We start from the raw sequence: 20,760 nt of genomic DNA, 5'->3' as shown, positions 1-20,760 counted from the left end.
CCAGGCACCGGGTGCATGCCGGCGGACGTGTGCTGATGTGTGAATGCCGCTGCCCGCGTCCGGGTACAGTAAGGGTACCTCTGCGACAGGCGGTACAGTATGGGTACCCCTGTCCGGCACAGTAAGGGTGCCCGAGCCAAGGTCCAGGAGCCGAAGGGGGTTCTGGGAAGACCGCGACGGCGCCCCGTTAGCCCTTCGGGCGGTTGGGGGGCCTGACCAACCGGGGGTGTGCCACAACACGCTCCGCCCCTGTCGGAAGGGGCGGGAGTAGGAGACAGATCACGTGACCCAGTGGATGATCTGAAAATAATTATGTGCCACACTGCCGGGCATCGACCCACCGTGTGTGCTGGCTCACCAGGCGGGCGGAGCAGCTAGGGGCTGCTTGCCCTGGATCGCCCGTAAGATAACCCAATTTTATTATCATACTATGTTGTATGAAATAAACCTGCATCAGTTCTTCACCCACAAAGAAAGTGTCAGTGTAATCATTGGGTGACGTCTGTGTATGCGTGTTGACTGAAGCGGATGACGGTGTGGTCACTATGCCTTCAAGGCTTAGTTGGCCTTTAACTGAAAACCGATTTAAGTTTCCTATTTCACTGCTCCCGTCAGTGAACGTTTCGCCGCGCTCGTGACAGTGCAGGATCGGACAGTGGTGTTTCAGCGTGGGCTCGATGCTGCGCTATATTTCCATGTTAAATGTTTTCTTCAGCGGGTTCATTGTTAGCGTATCCCACAACACGCTGAATGACCAGTTGGGCAAGAATGGGCTTTTGGAAGGAGATATACCATGCCGTCCGAAGGTCACTCTTGTGTACTCTCTACATTATTCCACGTTTTACTACAGTGAGAAAGCATTAGCAACCTTCCAGAACCCTTCATTAGTAAAACTCCAAAGCGACTGGAGACACCTTTGGCAGAGCAGCCCTCTCCTGGCCTCCCTTGCACCCACCAATACCAGTCAACAGTAGACCACATCATCTCCACACCAGCATCTTCTCTGGCATGTTACTGTGTGCCGAGTGTGACGTGATCTTCCCCTCTAATGCTCTAAATATGTCTTGCTGTTCTTTAATTTCACTCTTTACGTCTGTATTGTAAAAGTGGTGATGAAAGTTCATTCTACACAACCTGGACCTACCCCAGAGGAGGACGAAGAGGAAGACTCCACGCCCCATGGCGGCCATCGTCTGTTCCAGAGGTTCCAGAGGTTTGCGTCTGATCTCCTTCGGCGTCACTTTTGGAGAGGAATCATCTGTCTGTGAAGAGAGAGAACACATCTGTGGTTAGAAAGGCGGCTGCATCATACTGTCCATGAAACCCATCTGGTGTCACAGAGGACCGATGGACTGACCGTACCCCACGTGAGGAGAAGTCATTAAAGCCTTGAAGCATATGAGTGAACCGATCCTGTGAGAGACAGGTTATACAAGACACATTGAGAGACCTCTTATGGACTCTGGGACGGTCCCAGAGAGACACAAGGATGCACCCTGTATGGCCAGAGGCAGAAGACTGGAATGACGATACCTGACACAAGAAGAACTCATCAAAGGATTGATGCAATGAGTGGACCAGCCCTATGAGAGACTAGGAGGCCCCTCACAGGCTGGGGGTAGAGGAGACAACGGGTTATAGGACACACGGGGAGACCCCTTAAAGCCTGTGGGCAGAGGAGTGGACGGGTTATAGGACACAGTGGGACACCCCTCAAAGGCTGGGGGCAGAGGAGTAGACGAGTTATACGACATGTGGAGGCCCCTCAAAGGGTAGGGGCAGAGGATCAGACAGGCTATACGACACACTGAGAGACCCCTCAAAGGCTGGGGCAGAGGAGCAGACGGGTTATAGGACACACTGGGAGACCCCTCAAAGGCTAGGTGGGGGCAGAGGAGCAGACGGGTTATACGACACACGTGGAGACCCCTCAAAGCCTGAGGGGAGAGGAACAGATGGGTTATAGGACACACGTGGAGACCCCTCAAAGGATGAGGCAGAGGAGCAGACGGATTATAGGACACATGTGGAGACCCCTCAAAGCCTGGGGGCACAGGTACAGATGGGTTATAGGACACACTGGGAGACCCCCTCAAAGGGTGAGGGCAGAGGAGCAGATGGGTTATATGAGGCACAGAGAGACCTCTTGACGACTCTGGGGCAGATGAGTAGACCGTCCCTGTGAGACACAAGGATGCACCCTGTAAGGCCAGAGGCAGAAGAATGCAATGACCATACCCGACATAAGCAGAAGTCATCAAAGGATTGAAGCAGATGGGTGGACCAGCCATACGAGAGACTGGGAGACCCCTCAAAGGGTGTGAGCAGAGGAGCAGACGGGTTATACGACACAATGGCAGACCCCTCAAAGGGAGGGGTTAGAGGAGCAGAGGGGTTATAGGACACACGGGGAGACCCCTCAAAGCCTGGGGGCAGAGGAGCGGATGGGTTATACGACACACTGAGAGACCCCTCAAAGGCTGGGGGCAGAGGAGAAGACGGGTCATACGGCACACTGGGAGACCCCTCAAATGCTACATGGGGGCAGAGGAGCAGACGGTTTACACGGCACACTGGGAGACTCCTCAAAGGCTAGTAGCAGCTAACTTGGGTCTACGAAGGGTCGAAGGAATGTAGACTATATGGGAGCAGCAAAGAGGACCTTGTCCACCTAGTCTGCATCTGTCCTAAATTATCACAAGCACGAGCCACTTTATTAAAACACGTCATGAACATTACAGGTATAAGGACTTGCAGATCGGCAATTATAGAGGGCGTGGATCCAACAGACACTTCATTGAACTGCCAACTAATAAAGTTCCTCTCCGTTCATGCGCAAGCATTAAAAAAAGAATCTTGTGAGTTGCTCCCTAACATCTAATAATATGGACTGGTCAGTGGCAGAGCGTGTTTTCCGAACACAAGGGAGAACAATACAAGAACACTGTGAGGAACGTTTTCCAATTTTTATATACCGGACTATGTGTCATAAAATGCCCCAGATTCACGAACTGTAAACTACGTACGTTGAAAACGTCTGCATTTTATTAATAATAAAATCGACTGAACTATGATATTTGTACATAAACTTGAGTGTAATAATTGTTAAACAAAAGATTTTTATGACTTTTAGGAAAACAAATCTTTTATTGCAGTTCTCCGTTTTAGTAATTGTATTGTTATGATTTTAATTAACTGAAACAATTTTAAAAAATCGACTTTTATAGGACTTGGGATGAAAGAAGCCACACCTTGTGTCTCCTTCCAGAGGGAGCCTCTCAGAGCTGAGGCTGGTACGGGGCTGCTTGTGTTTACTTCCACAGAGAGCCTCTCAGGGCTGCGACAGGTCTGGGGCTCCATGTGTTTCCTTCCAGAGAGAGCCTTCAAAGGCTGAGGCTGGTCTGGGGCTGCCTGTGTCTCCTTCCAGAGAGAGCCTTCAAAGGCTGAGGCTGGTCTGGGGCTCCTTGTGTCTCCTTCCACAGAGAGCCTCTCAGTGCTGGGACTGGTCTGGGGCTCCTTGTGTCTCCTTCCAGAGAGAGCCTTCAAAGGCTGAGGCGGGTCTGGGGCTGCTTGTGTCTGCACCCAGGGGAGCCCTCATAAGGCTGAGACTGGTCCGGGGCTGCTTGTGTTTCCTTCCAGGGGGAGCCTCTCAGTGCTGAGACTGGTCTGGGGTTCCTTGTGTCTCCTTCCACAGAGAGCATTCAAAGGCTGAGGCTGGTCTGGGGCTGCTTGTGTCTGCTTCCAGGAGAGGCCTCATAAGGCTGAGACTGGTCTGGGGGTGCTTGTGTTTCCTTCCAGAGGGAGCCTCACAGGGCTGCGACTGGTCTGGGGCTCCTTGTGTCTCCTTCCACAGAGAGCCTTCAAAGGCTGAGGCTGGTCTGGGGCTGCTTGTGCCTGCACCCAGGGGAGGCCTCATAAGGCTGAGACTGGTCCGGGGCTGCTTGTGTTTCCTTCCAGAGGGAGCCTCTCAGAGCTCAGGCTGGTCTGGGGCTTCTTGTGTCTCCATCCAGAGAGAGCCTTCAAAGGCTGAGGCTGGTCTGCGGCTGCTTGTGTCTGGTTCCAGGGGAGGCCTCATGAGGCTGAGACTGGTCTGGGGGTGCTTGTCTTTCCTTCCAGAGGGAGCCTCTCAGGGATGAGGCTGGTCTGGGGCTGCTTGTGTCTCCTTCCAGAGAGAGCCTTCAAAGGCTTGGGCTGGTCTGGGGCTGCTTGTGTTTACTTCCAGAGGGAGCCTCTCAGGGCTGAGGCTGGTCCGGTGCTCTTTGTGTGCTTCCAGGGGAGGCCTCACAAGGCTGAGACTGGTCTGGAGGTCTTTGTGTTTCCTTCCAGAGGGAGCCTCACAGGGTTGAGGCTCTTCTGGGGCTGCTTGTGTTTCCTTCGAGAGGGAGCCTCTCGGGCTGCTTCCGTCAGCTTCCAGGGGAGGCCTCACATGGCTGAGACTGGTCTGGGGGTGCTTGTGTTTCCTTCCAGAGGGAGCCTCTCAGAGCTGAGACTTGTCTGGGGCTGCTTGTGTCAGCTTCCAGGGGAGGCCTCACAAGGCTGAGACTGGTCTGGGGGTGCTTGTGTTTCCTTCCAGAGGGAGCCTCACAGGGCTGAGGCTGGTCTGAGACTCCTTGTGTCTCCTTCCAGTGAGAGCCTTCAAGGGATGAGGCTGGCCTGGGGTGTTTGTGTCTTCTTACAGAGATAGCCTTCAAAGGCTGAGACTGTTCTGGGGCTGCTTGGGTTTCCTTCCAGAGGGAGCCTCACAGGGCTGCGACTGGTCTGGGGCTCCATGTGTCTCCTTCCAGAGAGAGCCTTCAAAGGCTGAGGCTGGTCTGGGGCTGCTTGTGTCAGCTTCCAGGGGAGGCCTCACAAGACTGAGGCTGATCTGGGGCTGCTTGTGTCTGCTTCCAGGGGAGGCCTCACAATGCTGAGACTAGTCTGGGGGTTCTTGTGTTTCCTTCCAGACGGAGCCTCTCAGAGCTGAGGCTGGTCTGGGGCTGCTTGTGTCTCCTTCCAGAGAGAGCCTTCAAAGGCTTGGGCTGGTCTGGGGCTGCTTGTGTTTACTTCCAGAGGGAGCCTCTCAGGGCTGAGGCTGGTCCGGTGCTATTTGTGTGCTTCCAAGGGAGGCCTCACAAGGCTGAGACTGGTCTGGGGGTCTTTGTGTTTCCTTCCAGAAGGAGCCTCACAGGGCTGAGGCTCTTCTGGGGCTGCTTGTGTTTCCTTCGAGATGGAGCCTCTCAGAGCTGAGGCTCATCTGGGGCTGCTTGTGTCAGCTTCTAGGGGAGGCCTCACAAGGCTGAGACTGGTCTCGGGGTGCTTGTGTTTCCTTCCAGAGGGAGCCTCTCAGAGCTGAGGCTTGTCTGTGGCTGCTTGTGTCAGCTTCCAGGGGAGGCCTCACAAGGCTGAGATTGGTCTGGGGATGCTTGTGTTTCCTTCGAGGGGGAGCCTCTCAGTGCTGAGACTGGTCTGGGACTCCTTGTGTCTCCTTCCACAGAGAGCATTCAAAGGCTGAGGCTGGTCTGGGGCTGCTTGTGTCTGCTTCCAGGAGAGGCCTCATAAGGCTGAGACTGGTCTGGGGGTGCTTGTGTTTCCTTCCAGAGGGAGCCTCACAGGGCTGCGACTGGTCTGGGGCTCCTTGTATCTCCTTCCAGAGAGAGCCTTCAAAGGCAGAGGCTGGTCTGGGGCTGCTTGTGTCTGCTCCCAGGGGAGGCCTCATAAGGCTGAGACTGGTCCGGGGCTGCTTGTGTTTCCTTCTAGGGGCAGCCTCTCAGAGCTCATGCTGGTCTGGGGCTTCTTGTGTCTCTTTCCAGAAAGAGCCTTCAAAGCCTGAGGCTGGTCTGCGGATGTTTGTGTCTGGTTCCAGGGGAGGCCACATAAGGCTGAGACTGGTCTGGGGGTGCTTGTGTTTCCTTCCAGAGGGAACCTCACAGGGCTGCGACTGGTCTGGGGCTCCTTGTGTCTCCTTCCAGAGATAGCCTTCAAAGGCTGAGGCTGGTCTGGGGCTGCTTGTGTCTGGTTCCAGGGGAGGCCTCACAGGGCTGAGGCTGGTCTGGGGCTGCCTGTGTCTGCTTCCGGAGAGAGCCTTCAAGGGCTGAGACTGGTCCGGGGCTGCTTATTTTTCCTTCCAGAGGGAGCCTCTCAAAGCTGAGGCTGGTCTGGGGCTGCCTGTGTCTGCTTCCAGAGAGAGCCTTCAAAGGCTGATTCAGGCCTGGGGGTGCTTGTGCTTCCTTCCAGAGGGAGCCTCACAGGGCTGAGGCTGGTCTGGGGCTGCTTGTGTCTCCTTCCAGATGGAGCCTCACAGGGATCAGACTCGTCTGGGGCTGCTTGTGTCTCCTTCCAGGGGAGGCCTCACAAGGCTGAGACTGGTCTGGGGGTGCTCGTGTTTCCTTCCAGAGGGAGGCTCACAGGGATGAGGCCGGTCTGGGGCAGCCTGTGTCTGCTTCCAGAGAGAGCTTTCAAAGGCTGAGGCTGGTCTGGGGCTGCTTGTGTTTCCTTCCAGAGGGAGCCTCACCTAACAGGCCAGGATTGACTGTTCCCCTGGGTTCAGGGTCAGTACTGAACTGCATGAAGCAGGTCTTTGTCTAGAGTGGCAACATGAGTAAACGTCTGTGGAGTTGAATGCTACCCAAGGTGATGATTTGACTAGTCACAAGCCTTACACCCCTGACCGTCTGTGCATGTGATGGGTCACATTGACCGATATAATCTTTGCACCGTGGCCGAAGCACTAGGACAGCCTAGGGTTTGAAACATGCCCAGGCGCATTAGTTAATGGGCGTCCATTTGAACAGTGTCTTGTCACAGATAATTTGATTTGTATGCAATTATAGTATGGTATGCTAAGTTATGTCATGTTATGTCCTGTTACATCATGCCATGTCATTTAATTTTGTTACGTTATATTATGTTATGTTCATATGTCATGTTATGTTATACTATGTTATGTTACATTATGTTTTTTATTTTAACTTCATGCCATGTTATGTCATGTTGTCATGTTGTGTTGTCACGTTATGTTATGTCATGTTAATCATGTCATGTTTATGTTGTCATGTTATGTTGTTATGTAATATTATATCATGTTCACATGTTATGTTATGTTACATCATGTCAAGCTGATCATGTCACGTTATGTTATATTACGTTATGTTCTTATGCCATGTCATGGTGTGTTATGTCATGTTATATTATGTCATGGTATGTTCAGGGCTTCAACAACACCTTGCCTACATGCCCGGGCCTGGTGTGCGCAATAGTTAATTCCTTTCCCTAACATATGCAGATTATGGCCCTGATTATAAGTCCCTTTTAACATCCCGACCCAAAAATGCTTTGTTTACAGTGAGCATTCTTCATAGGCCCATTATCAAGCCTGGGGCTTCGTGAACTGCGCAAAATGTCATTGTTTGTTGGTGATTTTCTGCGACAGCTCTGGGTGGGTAGAATCAACAATGTCACCAGAACCAGAGCTCAGGCACAGAACGAATGGATCCATTTAATTAAATAAACTGCACCAGCCTTTCCCTAGACAGAGGAGCATCTCGATGGATTGTCGCGGTTGTCCCGTACCTGAATTCTAACCCATCTGATTTCCAATACCATCCTGCGAGGGACGGCAGCCTGTTCTATGACAAGATTGGCTACCACATGACACACTCGCACCGGAAAATGGCGAGTTAGACCGCTCCAAGGTTTCTGTCAAACCCGCACACCCAACGCTCATTAGGATAGGAGGCGCTAAGTAGGAGTAAAAGTATACATATATGTATTCACATGATCAATGCAACAGCACAATGATTGGATTATTTATCTTCTTCACCGTACTTGTGATGCTGGTAACAGTGTTTTATTTCCTTCTATTAATCATTGCAGCGTCCATATTTTATACAAGTCTCCAGTTGCTTCAATAAATATTTGAAATGCCATTCTGTGTACTTCTTGAGTCTCCCTTTGGGCATGTCTGAGTTACTAACGAAATGGTAAGATCTGTTTTTATGATTTCCTTGTGGAATCAGGGTTGTCATGTTCTGAGGTTGCACACACCGTCCGGTAGCTTGTAAGGTTTAGAGATCCTGATGGCGCAGTGAGAGCGAGCCTGGAATGAGGTCATCATATTCTGATGCTTTGCACCGACTCAGTCCTACAAAGTTTTGACGCTTATGTTGCCCAAAATGCAGTCTTTATGAAATAGTAGAAACCATACAATATGACGCCACCAACGTTCTTGTTTGGGTTCTTATTTAATGGGTTTCCTTGGTTGTTTTTTTACGTGTGCCAGAAGATACCTACTCGCCAATTAACCAGAAACATCTGTGGCGTTAGGGAAAAATCCTCCTAAGCTAAATAGGGAGCCCTTTTTTTGCCAGTACGTTGTTTAAGCCTCAGCCTTTCAAAGGATCGCCCTATCATAGCTCCCCATTCTGAATTCCATGAATCGAAGGACTAATGAGCACCAGTGAAAATACTGGTAAACGGCAGACATGTAGTAACACAAATGCAACAACAACATGGGCTCGCCCTTACGGGTGGGAAAGTCAGAACAGACGTATTCTATTCATGAGTAACATTAAAACATGCCCCAGAAGTGTGGGTGCCATATGTAAAGCTATTATGCAATGCAATAGCAGGGGGCCAGCCCATTCCAGAATCCTGGAAGGGCGCAGAAATAGTTCCCATTCACAAAAAGGGCAGCAGGGACGATCCCGCTAACTGCAGACCTACAAGTCTGATAGATATTTTGCTAAAAGGTTATGCTAAGCAAATCTTGGCTAGGTTAAATGACTGGATAGGGGAGAATGATATACTTTCACCTTGCCTGGTGGGCTTTAGAAGGAAAATAAGTACAATTGACCAAGTTTTTAGACTTGTATCCCAAGCATGGAAGTATACAAAGCTAAAAGTTGGAGATGTATATGTCGCTTTTATCGATCTGAAGGCAGCTTTCGATTCAATTCCAAGAGATCTCCTGTGGAAAACCCTATATGAACAGGAAGTACCTGAGGAGATCCTAAATCAAATTATAAGGTTACATTAGGGCAATTTCGCCAAGTTACGCTGGGGCATAGGAGGGGAGCTCAGAGATGAAATTCCAGTTAGGAGCAGTGTGCGCCAGGGCTGAATCCTGGCGCCAACTTTGTTTCTATTATATTAGAATGATTTGGTCCAGTATTTGCAAAAATCTTGCATGCCTCACCTAAGCCTGGAGGGACCCAGATCTGTGCATTAATATTGGCGGATGACACCATTCTTCTGTCCCAAACACCAAGGGGCTTACAAAACCTACTCAATAGCCTTAATAAATATAGCAAACTTAAAGGCCTAGAGATAAACCCCTCATAACTCAAAGAAAATGAGAGGGGCCCCTTCACCACCAGAGGAGTAGGGCACCAAATAGACTGTAGTCAGGAAAAGATCCCCTTTGGGCACCTTAGTACAACAAGGCAAAGACACTCATCACAGCAAAATATATCACCAGAACAAAACACCACCACCATCAAAGGCCGAGTGCTCACAATTATAAAAATATTTTATTAAAATTAACCACACACATGGTACAATGCAATGAATTATATAGTGTTAAATTTTTTTTACAAATATACGAACATTTATTACTAATTGAATTAAAATTGATCATAGGGAGAACCTGCAAGAAAAATAGTTTCTAATCATAAATGAGGGCAAGTACATTAGATCAAGTTCATTTTTTCAACATGTAGTTATTGCACAGAAAGCTTGAACAATAAAAATCAGAAATATCTCCACAATCCACAGTACGCCTTCACACAGTTGCGTCACTGTTTAGAAACTATTTTTCTTGCAGGTTCTCCCTATGATCCATTTTAATTCAATTTGTAATTAATTTTAGCGTGTTTTTAACATTTTTGCTGATATGAGTTGTCAAATGAAGGCAAGAACTTGGCGATACACTTCCTGGAGAAGCGTGCACTTTTACAACTGCCAGACACATTAAAGAGGCTCCAATCACTATTGGGTTTTCTACATTATGGAACATACACACCAGATTAAACACAAAGAGTAAAACCGTTTTATGAACTGATTTGTCCAGACTTCTCAAGCACACATTGGATACCAGAATACACAAAACTGACATGCTGGCTGCAATAGACTTACAAGGATGTGTAAACAACACAGATATGGTGATCTGCGTAATTGGAAATACTTATGTCACATTCAATTAAGGTGACACTGTGTCAGGGTTCACAGGAGGTTTCCTCGTCGTGACCCTACTGTAGCCATTGTTTCTGCCCCCAACCCCACCGGCAAGGTTTGGGGTCCCGCTGTGGCCTCAGTTGGCTAATTTCCCACATGCCCGCCAGCGTGCCCGCTGTTCTGCGGTCTAGTCTTTCTTAGAACTCCCTGGTTTGGTGAAGCGCGCACCAACATTCCACAGCACACTTCACCAGAGATTCATCCCTGACAGCAGCTTACCTGAGAGGCTCTGTCGCGTCAGCTAGTTAGGGTAGTCTCGTCTGTTCCAGCGTTTAGCTCCGACGGTTCCCGGTGTCTGCAGTCCTCAGTTCCAGGTTAGTGGCTTTCTCGGTGCATGCTCCGAAACTCATTTTAGTCGAGTTAGGTGCATGTCTGTAGTGGAGCAGTGTTCCCGTCAGGATTTTAGAGAAGACGATATCTATGCGGGCGTGAGCTATTCCACACGCTGCAAGATACCGCTGCCTAATTTCAGAACTCCTATTCTGCAAGATAGGTGTATCAAGTAAAAGGGACAATAGGTCACTGTCCAAGTGAGCTTGCAGCAAATGAACTAAACAGTCTTCTATTCCTCGTTGCTAAGTAATGCTTGCGTCGCTAAAGGTCATCAGGGCATTTACTTTTGAGTCTAAAGAATCGTTCAGAGCCATTTATAAGAGAGTTATTAAATACACAGAATTAAAAATAGTTTCCTGGGTTAATTCTTAATTCCCTATAGCGTGCCCTTTTGATAAACTATAAAGAATCCAATTACTCGCTTACCTGTCTTTCTCTTGGTGAAGAGTTGTATGTAGAACACGTCCTATCTGTTCCTACAAGAAAGAGAATAGCGGTTATAATCTTCACATGCTACCAGTCATCGCAAAACATTACAAAAGAAGATTTACAGAAGAGAGGCAAAGGTCCAGGTAAGGCTGGTTACCTTGTTGTCTGCATTGAGAACTGTAACTTGTTTTCAGCATATTATAAGAAAAAAGAAGAAGATGAAGCTGAACAGGCAGAATACCAAATTGGGCTGTCTCTTCTTTTTCCCAATCCCCTTTCCCTCCTTGGTACTTACCTGTAAAGGACAATTAAAAACCTAGCAGGAACGTTCCGAAAGGGGCATTGGGAACTAGGCGTCGTTTTCCTCCTGTGCTGTTGAGAACTAAGAGACCTGGTCTTGACAGAGTGAAGTGCCCACGTTGGTACTAGCATCCAAGCAGAATGGCTGAAGGGTTTGATTTAAAAAATGTAGGTGGCATCCTGGGAAACATCCAAAGAGATTTAGAAGCAGTCAGAGAGGAAAATACAATTCTGAGGCAAGAAATAATCAGCTCTAGAAGGGAAACTACAGAATTAGCAAGTAGAATGGGAGAGTCATTTTCAGGGGCTAGTCAAAAAAAACCTCAACTTTTGAAACCCAAAGACCAAGCACGAGTCCCTTATCCTTTGCTCCCACTCAAGTTATTCATTCATTATCTCCTGTGATACCCCTCGCCCCCCCAGAGCAATTTGATGGAGACCCTCAAAAAGCGCAAATCTTTCTGACTCAGTGTTCCCTTCCCTTTATGTGCCACCCAACAATTTTCCCTGATGCTCAATCTCATGTGGCATTCGTCTTATCTTATCTTAGTGGTGATTCTGACTCCTGGTCCATGCCTTTAGTGACCAAGGATGACCCCATTCTGTACATTTTTGACGACTTCAGAAAGGAGTTCCTTCGAATTTTTGACAGGAGAATGGCATCGCAGGCTACGGACAACGTACTGCTAGAGTTAAAGCAAGGAAATCCGGAGTTGGTCGCTTACCTGGCCCAATTCAACAAGCTAATGGTGGAGACAGATTGGCCTGAAAATAAGAGGATGGCAGTATTCTACCGAGGATTAAGAGAACTAAAAGATGTGCTATCACAGATCCCGAACCGTCCTAATGAGATCTCGGCGCTGGTGGACTTGGTCTTAGAAATTGATTTCCGGCAGAACGAACGGAAAGGTGAAAGAAAAAGTGAGTTTCGATCGAGTGATCCCCGTTTTGACTGGATCAAATCAGACACTACGCAAGCAACAGAAAACTCCGCTGGAGTGGAACCAATGCAAATTGGCGCCATCCGAGGTCCTTTATCCAAGGAGAAAAAGGAGAAAAGAAGACACAATGAACTGTGAATGTACTGTGGAAGTAGTGGACAATTTGTGAAGGCCTGTCAGAAGAGACCAAAGACTCCAATATAGGAAAAGGAAAACTTGCAGCACTACCAGTAAATGGAGTTGGACTGGTGGATGCGAGCGTAGAAACAACTCCAACAAACCATCAATTGGCAAATACCATGCAGGTGTCTTCAACTCATTTACTTTTGACCATGACATTGAAATTTCGAAATGTGGCTTTAAAAGAAATCACAGTTATGATTGACTCTGGGGCTACCAGGAACTTTTGTGACTTAAAATTTGCTGATCACATTGGTTTGCAGGACATCAGAAAAGAAAGAAGCGAGGTCCTTAGAGCTGTAGACTGAACCAACTTAACACCCGGGCCTATAACCAGCCATACATAATGCGTGCCAATGATTACTACCGAAGGTCATCAAGAAATGCTACAGTTCAACCTGATTGATGCCCCGCAATTTCAAATCATTTTAGGACTCCCCTGGCTAACAGAGCACAATCCATCCATCGATTGGGGAGCTCGAACCATCAAGTTGGATTCCAAATATTGGAAGAAATACTGTTTTGCAGAAAGAGAGATCCAGTCACAACCTAGTATAGCTGCACAGCTTTGCGAGAATGGAGTGTTGGTTTGTGTCATACAAACAACCGAAATTCCAGAAGAATATCAAGATTTTGCGGATGTATTCGATGAAGTTAAGGCCGAGAAGCTACCACCACACAGGTTTTACGACTGCAAAATCAATCTGGAGCCAGGGGCGAACTTGCCATGCAGTCGTGTCTACGTCTTGACTGAGAAAGAAAACCTACACTTGAAGGATTACTTTAAAAAAAATCTTGAGAACGGTTTTATCAGGCCATCACAGGCTCCAGTCTTATCCCCTCTCTTCTTCGTGCCAAAGAAGGGGGTAGATCTCAGGACTTGCATAGACTATAGGGCAATTAACAGAGTAACAGTGAAGAACAGTTACCCATTGCCCCTCATTTCAGTGCTTATAGACCAAGTAAGGGAGGCAAAAATCTACACCAGATTAGACCTGCGAGGAGCCTACCACTTGATCAGACTTCGGGAGGGTGACGAGTGGAAAACGGCCTTCAGGACCAAATATGGTCTCTATGAATACCTGGTTTGTGTAGACACCTTCAGTAAGATGACACATTTCGTACCATTCAAGAGAGCACCCACAGCAAAACAACTGTCCAAGCTTTTCAATCAAAATATAATTTGTCTCCATGGCATCCATGAGGTGTTAATTACTGATAGGGGTTCTCAGTTTTTGTCACGATTTTGGAAAGCCTACACTAAGGAGTTATGTATAGACCATCCAGAAACTGACGGGCAAACTGAGAGGACTAATCAGGAGTTAAAGTAATATCTCAGTCTCTATTTATTAGATGAGGAAGGTGAATGGCCCGATTACCTATGGACAGCCGAGTATGCCCATAATAATGCCCAAAATGTGTCCACTGGTTACTCACCCTTTTTCATGAATTCAGGCAGTCACCCCAATTCTCAACTAGAATTTGGAAGTGTAGAAGTCCGAGCAGTTCAGGACATTTCCCAGCACGTAGCTATAATTCACCAATCAGCAACACAGAATTTGGCTCTAGCTAAAGGCTGTCATAAACACTTTGCAGATCAAAAAAGAAAGAAAAAACCCAATCTCCAACTAGGGAATCAAGTTTGGCTCTGCACTAAAATCCTTAAGGTGGAACGTACCCGTAAGTTTCATCCACGCTTCGTAGGGCCATACCCTATTGAAAAAATCATCAACCCAGTAACTTATCATATAACATTATCAGAGACTACCAAAATTCATCCAGTCTTTCATATTTTCTTTCTAAAGAAGGTTCAACCAGTCTTACAAAAAACAATTCCCCCTGTCCCTCTATTTGTTGATGGTGAGATCGAATACGAGGTCGAAAGAATCTTAGATTCAAAAAAGGTTAACAATGACCTCTTTTATCTTATCGATTGGAAGGGTTATGGACCTGATGAGCGTTCCTGGGAGAAAAGTTCTGCTGTCCACGCTCCCCGATTGGTCAGGGCGTTACACACTAGGTTTCCTACTAAACCACGCCGGAGGAAACTCCGTTGAGTGGGGGTACTGTCAGGGTTCACAGGAGGTTTCCTCCTTGTGACCCTACTGTAGCCATTGTTCCTGCCCCCCAACTCCACCGGCAAGGTTTGGGGTCCCGCTGTGGCCTCAGTTGGCAAGCATGCTGGTGGCGCTGGATTTCCAACATGCCCGCCAGCGTGCCCGCTGTTCTGCGGTCTAGTATTTCTTAGAACTCCCTGGTTTGGTGAAGCGCGTACCAACATTCCACAGCACACTTCACCAGAGAGTCATCCCTGACAGCAGCTTACCTGAGAGGCTCCGTCGCATCAGCTAGTTAGGGTAGTCTCGTCTGTTCCGGCGTTTAGCTCCTACAGTTCGCGGTGTCAGTAGTCCTCAGTTCCAGGTAAGTGGCTTTCTCGGTGCATGCTCCAAAACTCGTTTTAGTCGAGATAGGTGCATGTCCGTAGTGGAGCAGTGTTCCTGTCAGGATTTTAGAGTAGACGATATCTATGCGGGCGTGAGCTATTCCACACGCTGCAAGATACCGCTGCCTAATTTCAGAACTCCTATTCTGCAAGATAGGTGTATCAAGTAAAAGGGACAATAGGTCACTGTCCAAGTGAGCTTGCAGCAAATGAACTAAACAGTCTTCTATTCCTCGTTGCTAAGTAATGCTTGCGTCGCTAAAGGTTATCAGGGCATTTACTTTTGAGTCTAAAGAATCGTTCAGAGCCATTTATAAAAGAGTAATTAAATACAGAGAATTTCCTGGGGTAATTCTTAATTCCCTATAGCGTGACCTTTTGATAAACTATAAAGAATCCAATTATTCGCTTACCTGTCTTTCTCTTGGTGAAGAGTTGTATGTAGAACACGTCCTATCTGTTCCTACAAGAAAGAGAATAGCGGTTATAATCTTCACATGCTACCAGTCATCGCAAAACATTACAAAAGAAGATTACAGAAGAGAGGCAAAGGTCCAGGTAAGGCTGGTTACCTTATTTCCTATAAATAATGTTTTTGAGATAAAGAAGTGCATTGAGAACTGTAACTTGTTTTCAGCATATAATAAGAAGAAAGAAAAAGATGAAGCAGATCAGGCAGAATACCAAATCGGGCTGTCTCTTCTTATTCCCCATCCCCTTTCCCTCCTTGGTACTTACCTGTAAAGGACAATTAAAAACCTAGCAGGAACGTTCCGAAAGGCGCATTGGGAACTAGGCGTTGTTCTGCTCCTGTGCTGTTGAGAACGAAGAGACCTGGTCTTGACACACTGATCCAATTGCATATAAATCACATTCATATTGCAATACGGAAATACATACAAAAAAAGTCTGAAATGCGTGTAGACCACTGTAGTGAAAGAAAGATCATTCGCTCAGATGAAATGCATAATTGTCATCACTCCCATCCCAGCCTTAGAGGCTGCTTCTAAGCCCGGCATTCCCAGTGCCAAAGCCTTACATCCCAGATGGATACAGTGGGCCAACTTACTAACTGCAACAGATGTAGACCGCAGATTTGACGCTACACCTCAAACACAAGCTTGCCTACAACATGAACAAGAATACTCTCTATCCAGTGACAGAATGATTGTAGATCAGTATGACTTTATTGTCTACACTGATGGTTCTGCCTAGCCTGCAGATGGACAACGTATTAATACTCTGATGCTTGTGCAGGGGGTAAGAGGTAAAATGAGGGATGGAGAATTCCAACCTCTAAAAACATTCATGTAGTTGCTAGGCGATTGCATGGCTCAGCTAGCTGGACTGAAACCTTGAAGTCTGGCAGTTGAGATTATGGATCCAAGATTCCCCACACTTATAGTGTGTGATTTGTGTTATTATGTCCAATCTCACAATGAGTATTTACACTATTGGAGGCAAAATGGATTCAGAGACACAAAAGGTTATACTATCAAGCTTTTGCTTTGAAACAGGTGGCAAATCTTAAAGCAAATGTGCCAGAGGCTCATGTAATCTATACACTGAGCCACCAACATGTAGAAATACACATTGCAGGGAATTCATTGGCTGATGAAGCCGCAAAGGCAGTATTGCAAACTCCCGTCGTAGCTGCAGTGACTTGTTCTAATATGAGCATAGAAGAAGACATAATGTTGACTCTCACTGCTTCGTTCAGTGGAACCCCGTACCAAAATATTTCAAGAAAAATGCTCCTATCTACAAAGTGAGCAGCACATTCCGTTTGCTCATCTACCCAGAGTGGGAGATAAAGTAATACCAAATTTGGACCGCAAGCCAGAACTAATCATGGCAGCACATGAGGGTCTCGCATCTGCTCACGTAGGGGCAGTGGCTACAATTTCACTATTGCAGCACTATTGGTGGCACGGTCTATACAAATAGATGGAGGACAATGTCCTGAAATGTGACATCTGTCAACAACAACAAATTCCACCACAGCATACCCACCACAGACACCTCCCTTAAACAATCCTATGACAGGCATTTTTCTGGACCACTGTGGGCCATTACACTATGATGGCCTTTTTAAATAAATTCTGTTAGCAGCGGATTCCTGTTCTTGGTTCCTATGGGTATGGACACAGCGATCGCCTGATTCTTGAACTGTTATAACAGACTTTTAAGTCTTCATCGGGACCTATGCAGTAACCTCATTCCATTCTTACCAGGGCTCACTGTTTGCCTCTAGGGCTTACCGGGATAGCGTGAGTACCTTGGGTGTGGCTGGGCACTATTCCTCCCCATATTATCCTGAGGGAAAGGCGATTGTGGAGAGGAAAAACCACAACTTAAAGCAGATTTTAACCCCAACAGTATTAGGTTAAGGTCGTAGGTGGATCAGCCAGCTGTACTGGGTACAGAGAGCTTTAACAAATCTGTCAAAAATATCCTTGGTTGGTCGGACTCCCTATAAGGTCCTGTTTGGGGTCAAGATGTGGGTTCTAGACATTAAAAATCCAAGTACAGTGGCAGCAGAAATGCCTTTTGATATCAGTGAATGTTTGGCAGTCTAACAGGAACTAAAAGACTTCCGAGATGAGCAAAGCAGCAAGCTACAAAAACGTTCTGCACTAAGGAGGTGAAGGCTCAACCAGCAATTCCTCATTGGATTCCACAGGTTGGAGATCTGGTTCAAGAAAATAGTGGACAAGAAGGAGTTTGTCCCATCTTACAGAGCACCAGTGCTGGTCCTGGCTGTCGAAGGTACCAGAACTTTACTTTTACCACCGCTTGCTGGTTGTAAAGACTAGAGATTTTGATCTATTGATCTCATCAAACCACACTATGTGGCCAATCGTACACAGCAGGACACGAGGGCTCCTGCGTAGTTACCTGCCTACTTTCACTACTTTACAGACTTTACATAAAATCCTTTTACAAGCTTTAACAAGCACTGAGATTTCTGCTCTCCAGATGTAGACATCTGACACTGAAGTCTTGCTACTTCTAGTCACATCTACCAGCACCATATAAACACTGTTTGCGAACTCACAATTTTCAACACCACGTGCCAACAACAAAGGGGTATATTCAAAGGAATGTGTGATAACTACCGCATGAGTAGCGAAACGCAACTTTCAATTTCGCAGCCCATCGCGGGAAAATAACCCCGTCTCAACGTGGAATTCACAACAAGGCGGTACCATGTGATAGCCACCAGACAACGCGTCAAATTTCAGCGTAAAAATCAATGCCACACCGCAAAAATGCGAAACGTGACCGCAAAAAATCATGCGATGAGGCCAACTGCGGTGCAAAAAGTAGCGAAACCGGCCACAGGCCTGCAAATCCCACGTGTCTGGCGGGAAAATGCACCACAAAAAACACAGAAACAACACACCAGAAACAAGCCAAGCACGGAGCAACATGGATGCACCCTGACCCAGCATAGAGGACAACGCGAATCCCACAACCCCTACAGACCACCAGCAAGGAACAACGGGGTCAGGGAATGCCAACGAGAAAAGGGAGAGGAAGACGGGGTGCAGGCCGCAGGAATACAAGACCAGCGTCACGAAGGTCACAGAACACCACCACCAACTGACCCACAACCAGACTACCGTGAATGCAGCCAGAGTGTCGAGGAGGCCAACAGCGGATGCCAAGAGGCGCTGGCATGACAACCCAAAACAGGTACAAATCCGCTGCCAACAGGAAGGCAGCTACAGCGACAGGAGGTGGCAGCCCAGCGCCACAGGAGGAGCTGGAGGAAACACAGGCCACAGTCATCAGTGTGGAGACAGTGCAAGGAGTAGAGAGTACGGACACAGCTCCGGAGGACCTGACACAACATCAACAGGGAGTGGAACGAACAGGGACGGGGGATACGGGCACAATGGCACACATGCATCTCCCCTTCGCATTGCAGAGGGGCACACAACACCTCCAGCAGAGCACACAAGACAACACATCAGTAATGCCAGAGAGGACTACCACACCGCCGACACCGACGCCTAAAAACAGCCCATGGATATCCTACGCAACCCACCACCAGGACCAGGGCACACAAGCTACTCAGAGGAGAACACAGCCCTTGCAACAGACCACACAGCACGAGGCACCCACAATCACGGCTGGCTCACAACACTTCACCGACCCACACATGGCACCCCAATGCCAGGTGTCAGAACGCCATTAGGAGGTGGCCCAACAGTTGCGGGTGTGGCCGAACACATGGAATGCGAACCAGAACACATACGCGGGTGCCCAATAGCCTTCAGGGACAACCCACACCCCACAAAGGAGACCCACACTGCCATAGAGACACATGCAGATGCACATTTACAGTCCAGAACCACAGCCAGGGGTACGCACACATCAGTCACACACCCACATTGGCTCTGCGTACGATGGCACAGGCCACTCCCCTCACAAATTGAGCGGGTGACGACAAAGCTACATGTCCAGGTCCCAGCCCGCTGCCTGCGGTGACATGTCTGCATCCGCTGTACACAGCACAATGTAATGTCGTAGGGCCCCATGCATACAACAAGACCACAAGGACACACGCATATATCATGTTGAACAGGCTACGGGCACGTGCGCCCGGCCCCTTTCTTGGCAGGGCCACATGTACTGTGACGCCTGTGCTGGACGTGTGTGGGGTGAGTACAAGCCAGCCCGCACGGAGTGACCAGTGCTGGCAACAACATGAACAGTGGACACCAGTGCAATGTAAACAAAAAACACCAGCATAACAGAGTCAACTGCAGAGCAACATGGAGGGAGCTGTAGGAAGGACAGAGGTCACCCAATAGTCAGTCAGGATGTTCCGTGAGTTGCAGTCCACCGAGGTAGGGGCACCAGCGATGAGCGCGCTCATGTGAAGAAATTGCTAGGATTGTGTCCCTTCGGGTCAGTCCTGATGCAGATGCAGTGGGGTGTGTCACACCTGCATCAACCTCCTCATCAATGTCCCAGGTCTCCCACACTGCCTGAGGTGACAGTTGCGTCCGCAGTCCACATCGCAATACCAAGTAATGGAACCGGGTGTGTAGCTTGATGACCACAACCAGTCTGAATTCCTGCCTTGGGGATGTTGCCTCCTGCCCAACCATTGTCTGTGCCTTCTCCCGTCAGCACACTTGACACATCCTCCTCATCATAGTCCCAGGTGACCCCCACTGCATGAGGTGACATTGCTGCGCAACATGTCCACAGCACAAAAAACAATCAGCAGCGGACAAAGAATTGTGCTGCACTGAGTCACTGGCACCAGGAGTGCTGAGCAGGGTTACAGGCCAATGATGGCATCCACGACAGTTCTGGGCAACTCCGTAGGTCTGTCAGGACCACCGTTTCAACACTGGCAGACGGCGTTTGGAGGTGGTCCTTGCAGTGGTGGCATGTGCCTCCTGCGGTGATGCGACGTCCAGGCCGGTCTGGACCCAAATCCATGTGTGGGCCCAGGTGGCCCGCAGTGGAGGCCGGAGGCTGTGGACAGCGCAGGGCCACAGACACATGGCGCTGATGAGCACAAGACCATCACTCCAGGGGCCATTCAATGTCTCAGCAGAAGGGGTCCCGGACCTGGCCAGCACAGAGTGGCCCCGGATGCACTGTGGCCGGCACAGGCACCCAGCCACAGGACGGTGACTTACAGTGCAGTCAGAAGGGCCACGCGACCGGAGCAGACCCTTATCGATGTCCAAGGTGGATGTGGTGGAGGGTTGCGGGGGACAGTGGAAGGTGTCCTCCAGGGCATGATGCAGAGGTTTGATGTTATCCGGAAGCAGCAAATGGGGGAGTGGAATGCACAACAATTCAGGATCAGCTACATGGGGAGGAACACTAGCCACTAGTCCATGGACTCTAACGCCACCAATGTACGGCCATCGAGTGTCCATGTATGTTGGGGTA

General features: G+C 48.4%; 1 protein-coding gene across 1 annotated transcript in view; it reads right to left on the bottom strand.

Moving 5' to 3' along the window:
• The window catches only part of LOC146839268 (alpha-tectorin-like), a 275,007-nt gene that overhangs the window by 195,891 nt on the left and 58,356 nt on the right, over positions 1-20,760 (bottom strand). The window contains exons 2-4 of the mRNA XM_085650330.1: positions 15,249-15,298; positions 10,969-11,018; positions 1,145-1,262 (exon numbers count right to left, since the gene is read on the bottom strand). Coding sequence (XP_085506456.1) covers positions 1,145-1,190 — 46 coding nt within the window. The 5' untranslated portion in view covers positions 1,191-1,262; positions 10,969-11,018; positions 15,249-15,298. The remainder of the gene's footprint in view (positions 1-1,144; positions 1,263-10,968; positions 11,019-15,248; positions 15,299-20,760) is intronic.

Source organism: Triturus cristatus, chromosome 4_1, assembly GCF_964204655.1.
Source record: "Triturus cristatus chromosome 4_1, aTriCri1.1, whole genome shotgun sequence".
In the NCBI taxonomy this organism is placed as follows: domain Eukaryota; kingdom Metazoa; phylum Chordata; class Amphibia; order Caudata; family Salamandridae; genus Triturus; species Triturus cristatus.
Note: the sequence above shows the minus strand (reverse complement) of the source record. Positions and strands in the feature narration are given on the sequence as shown.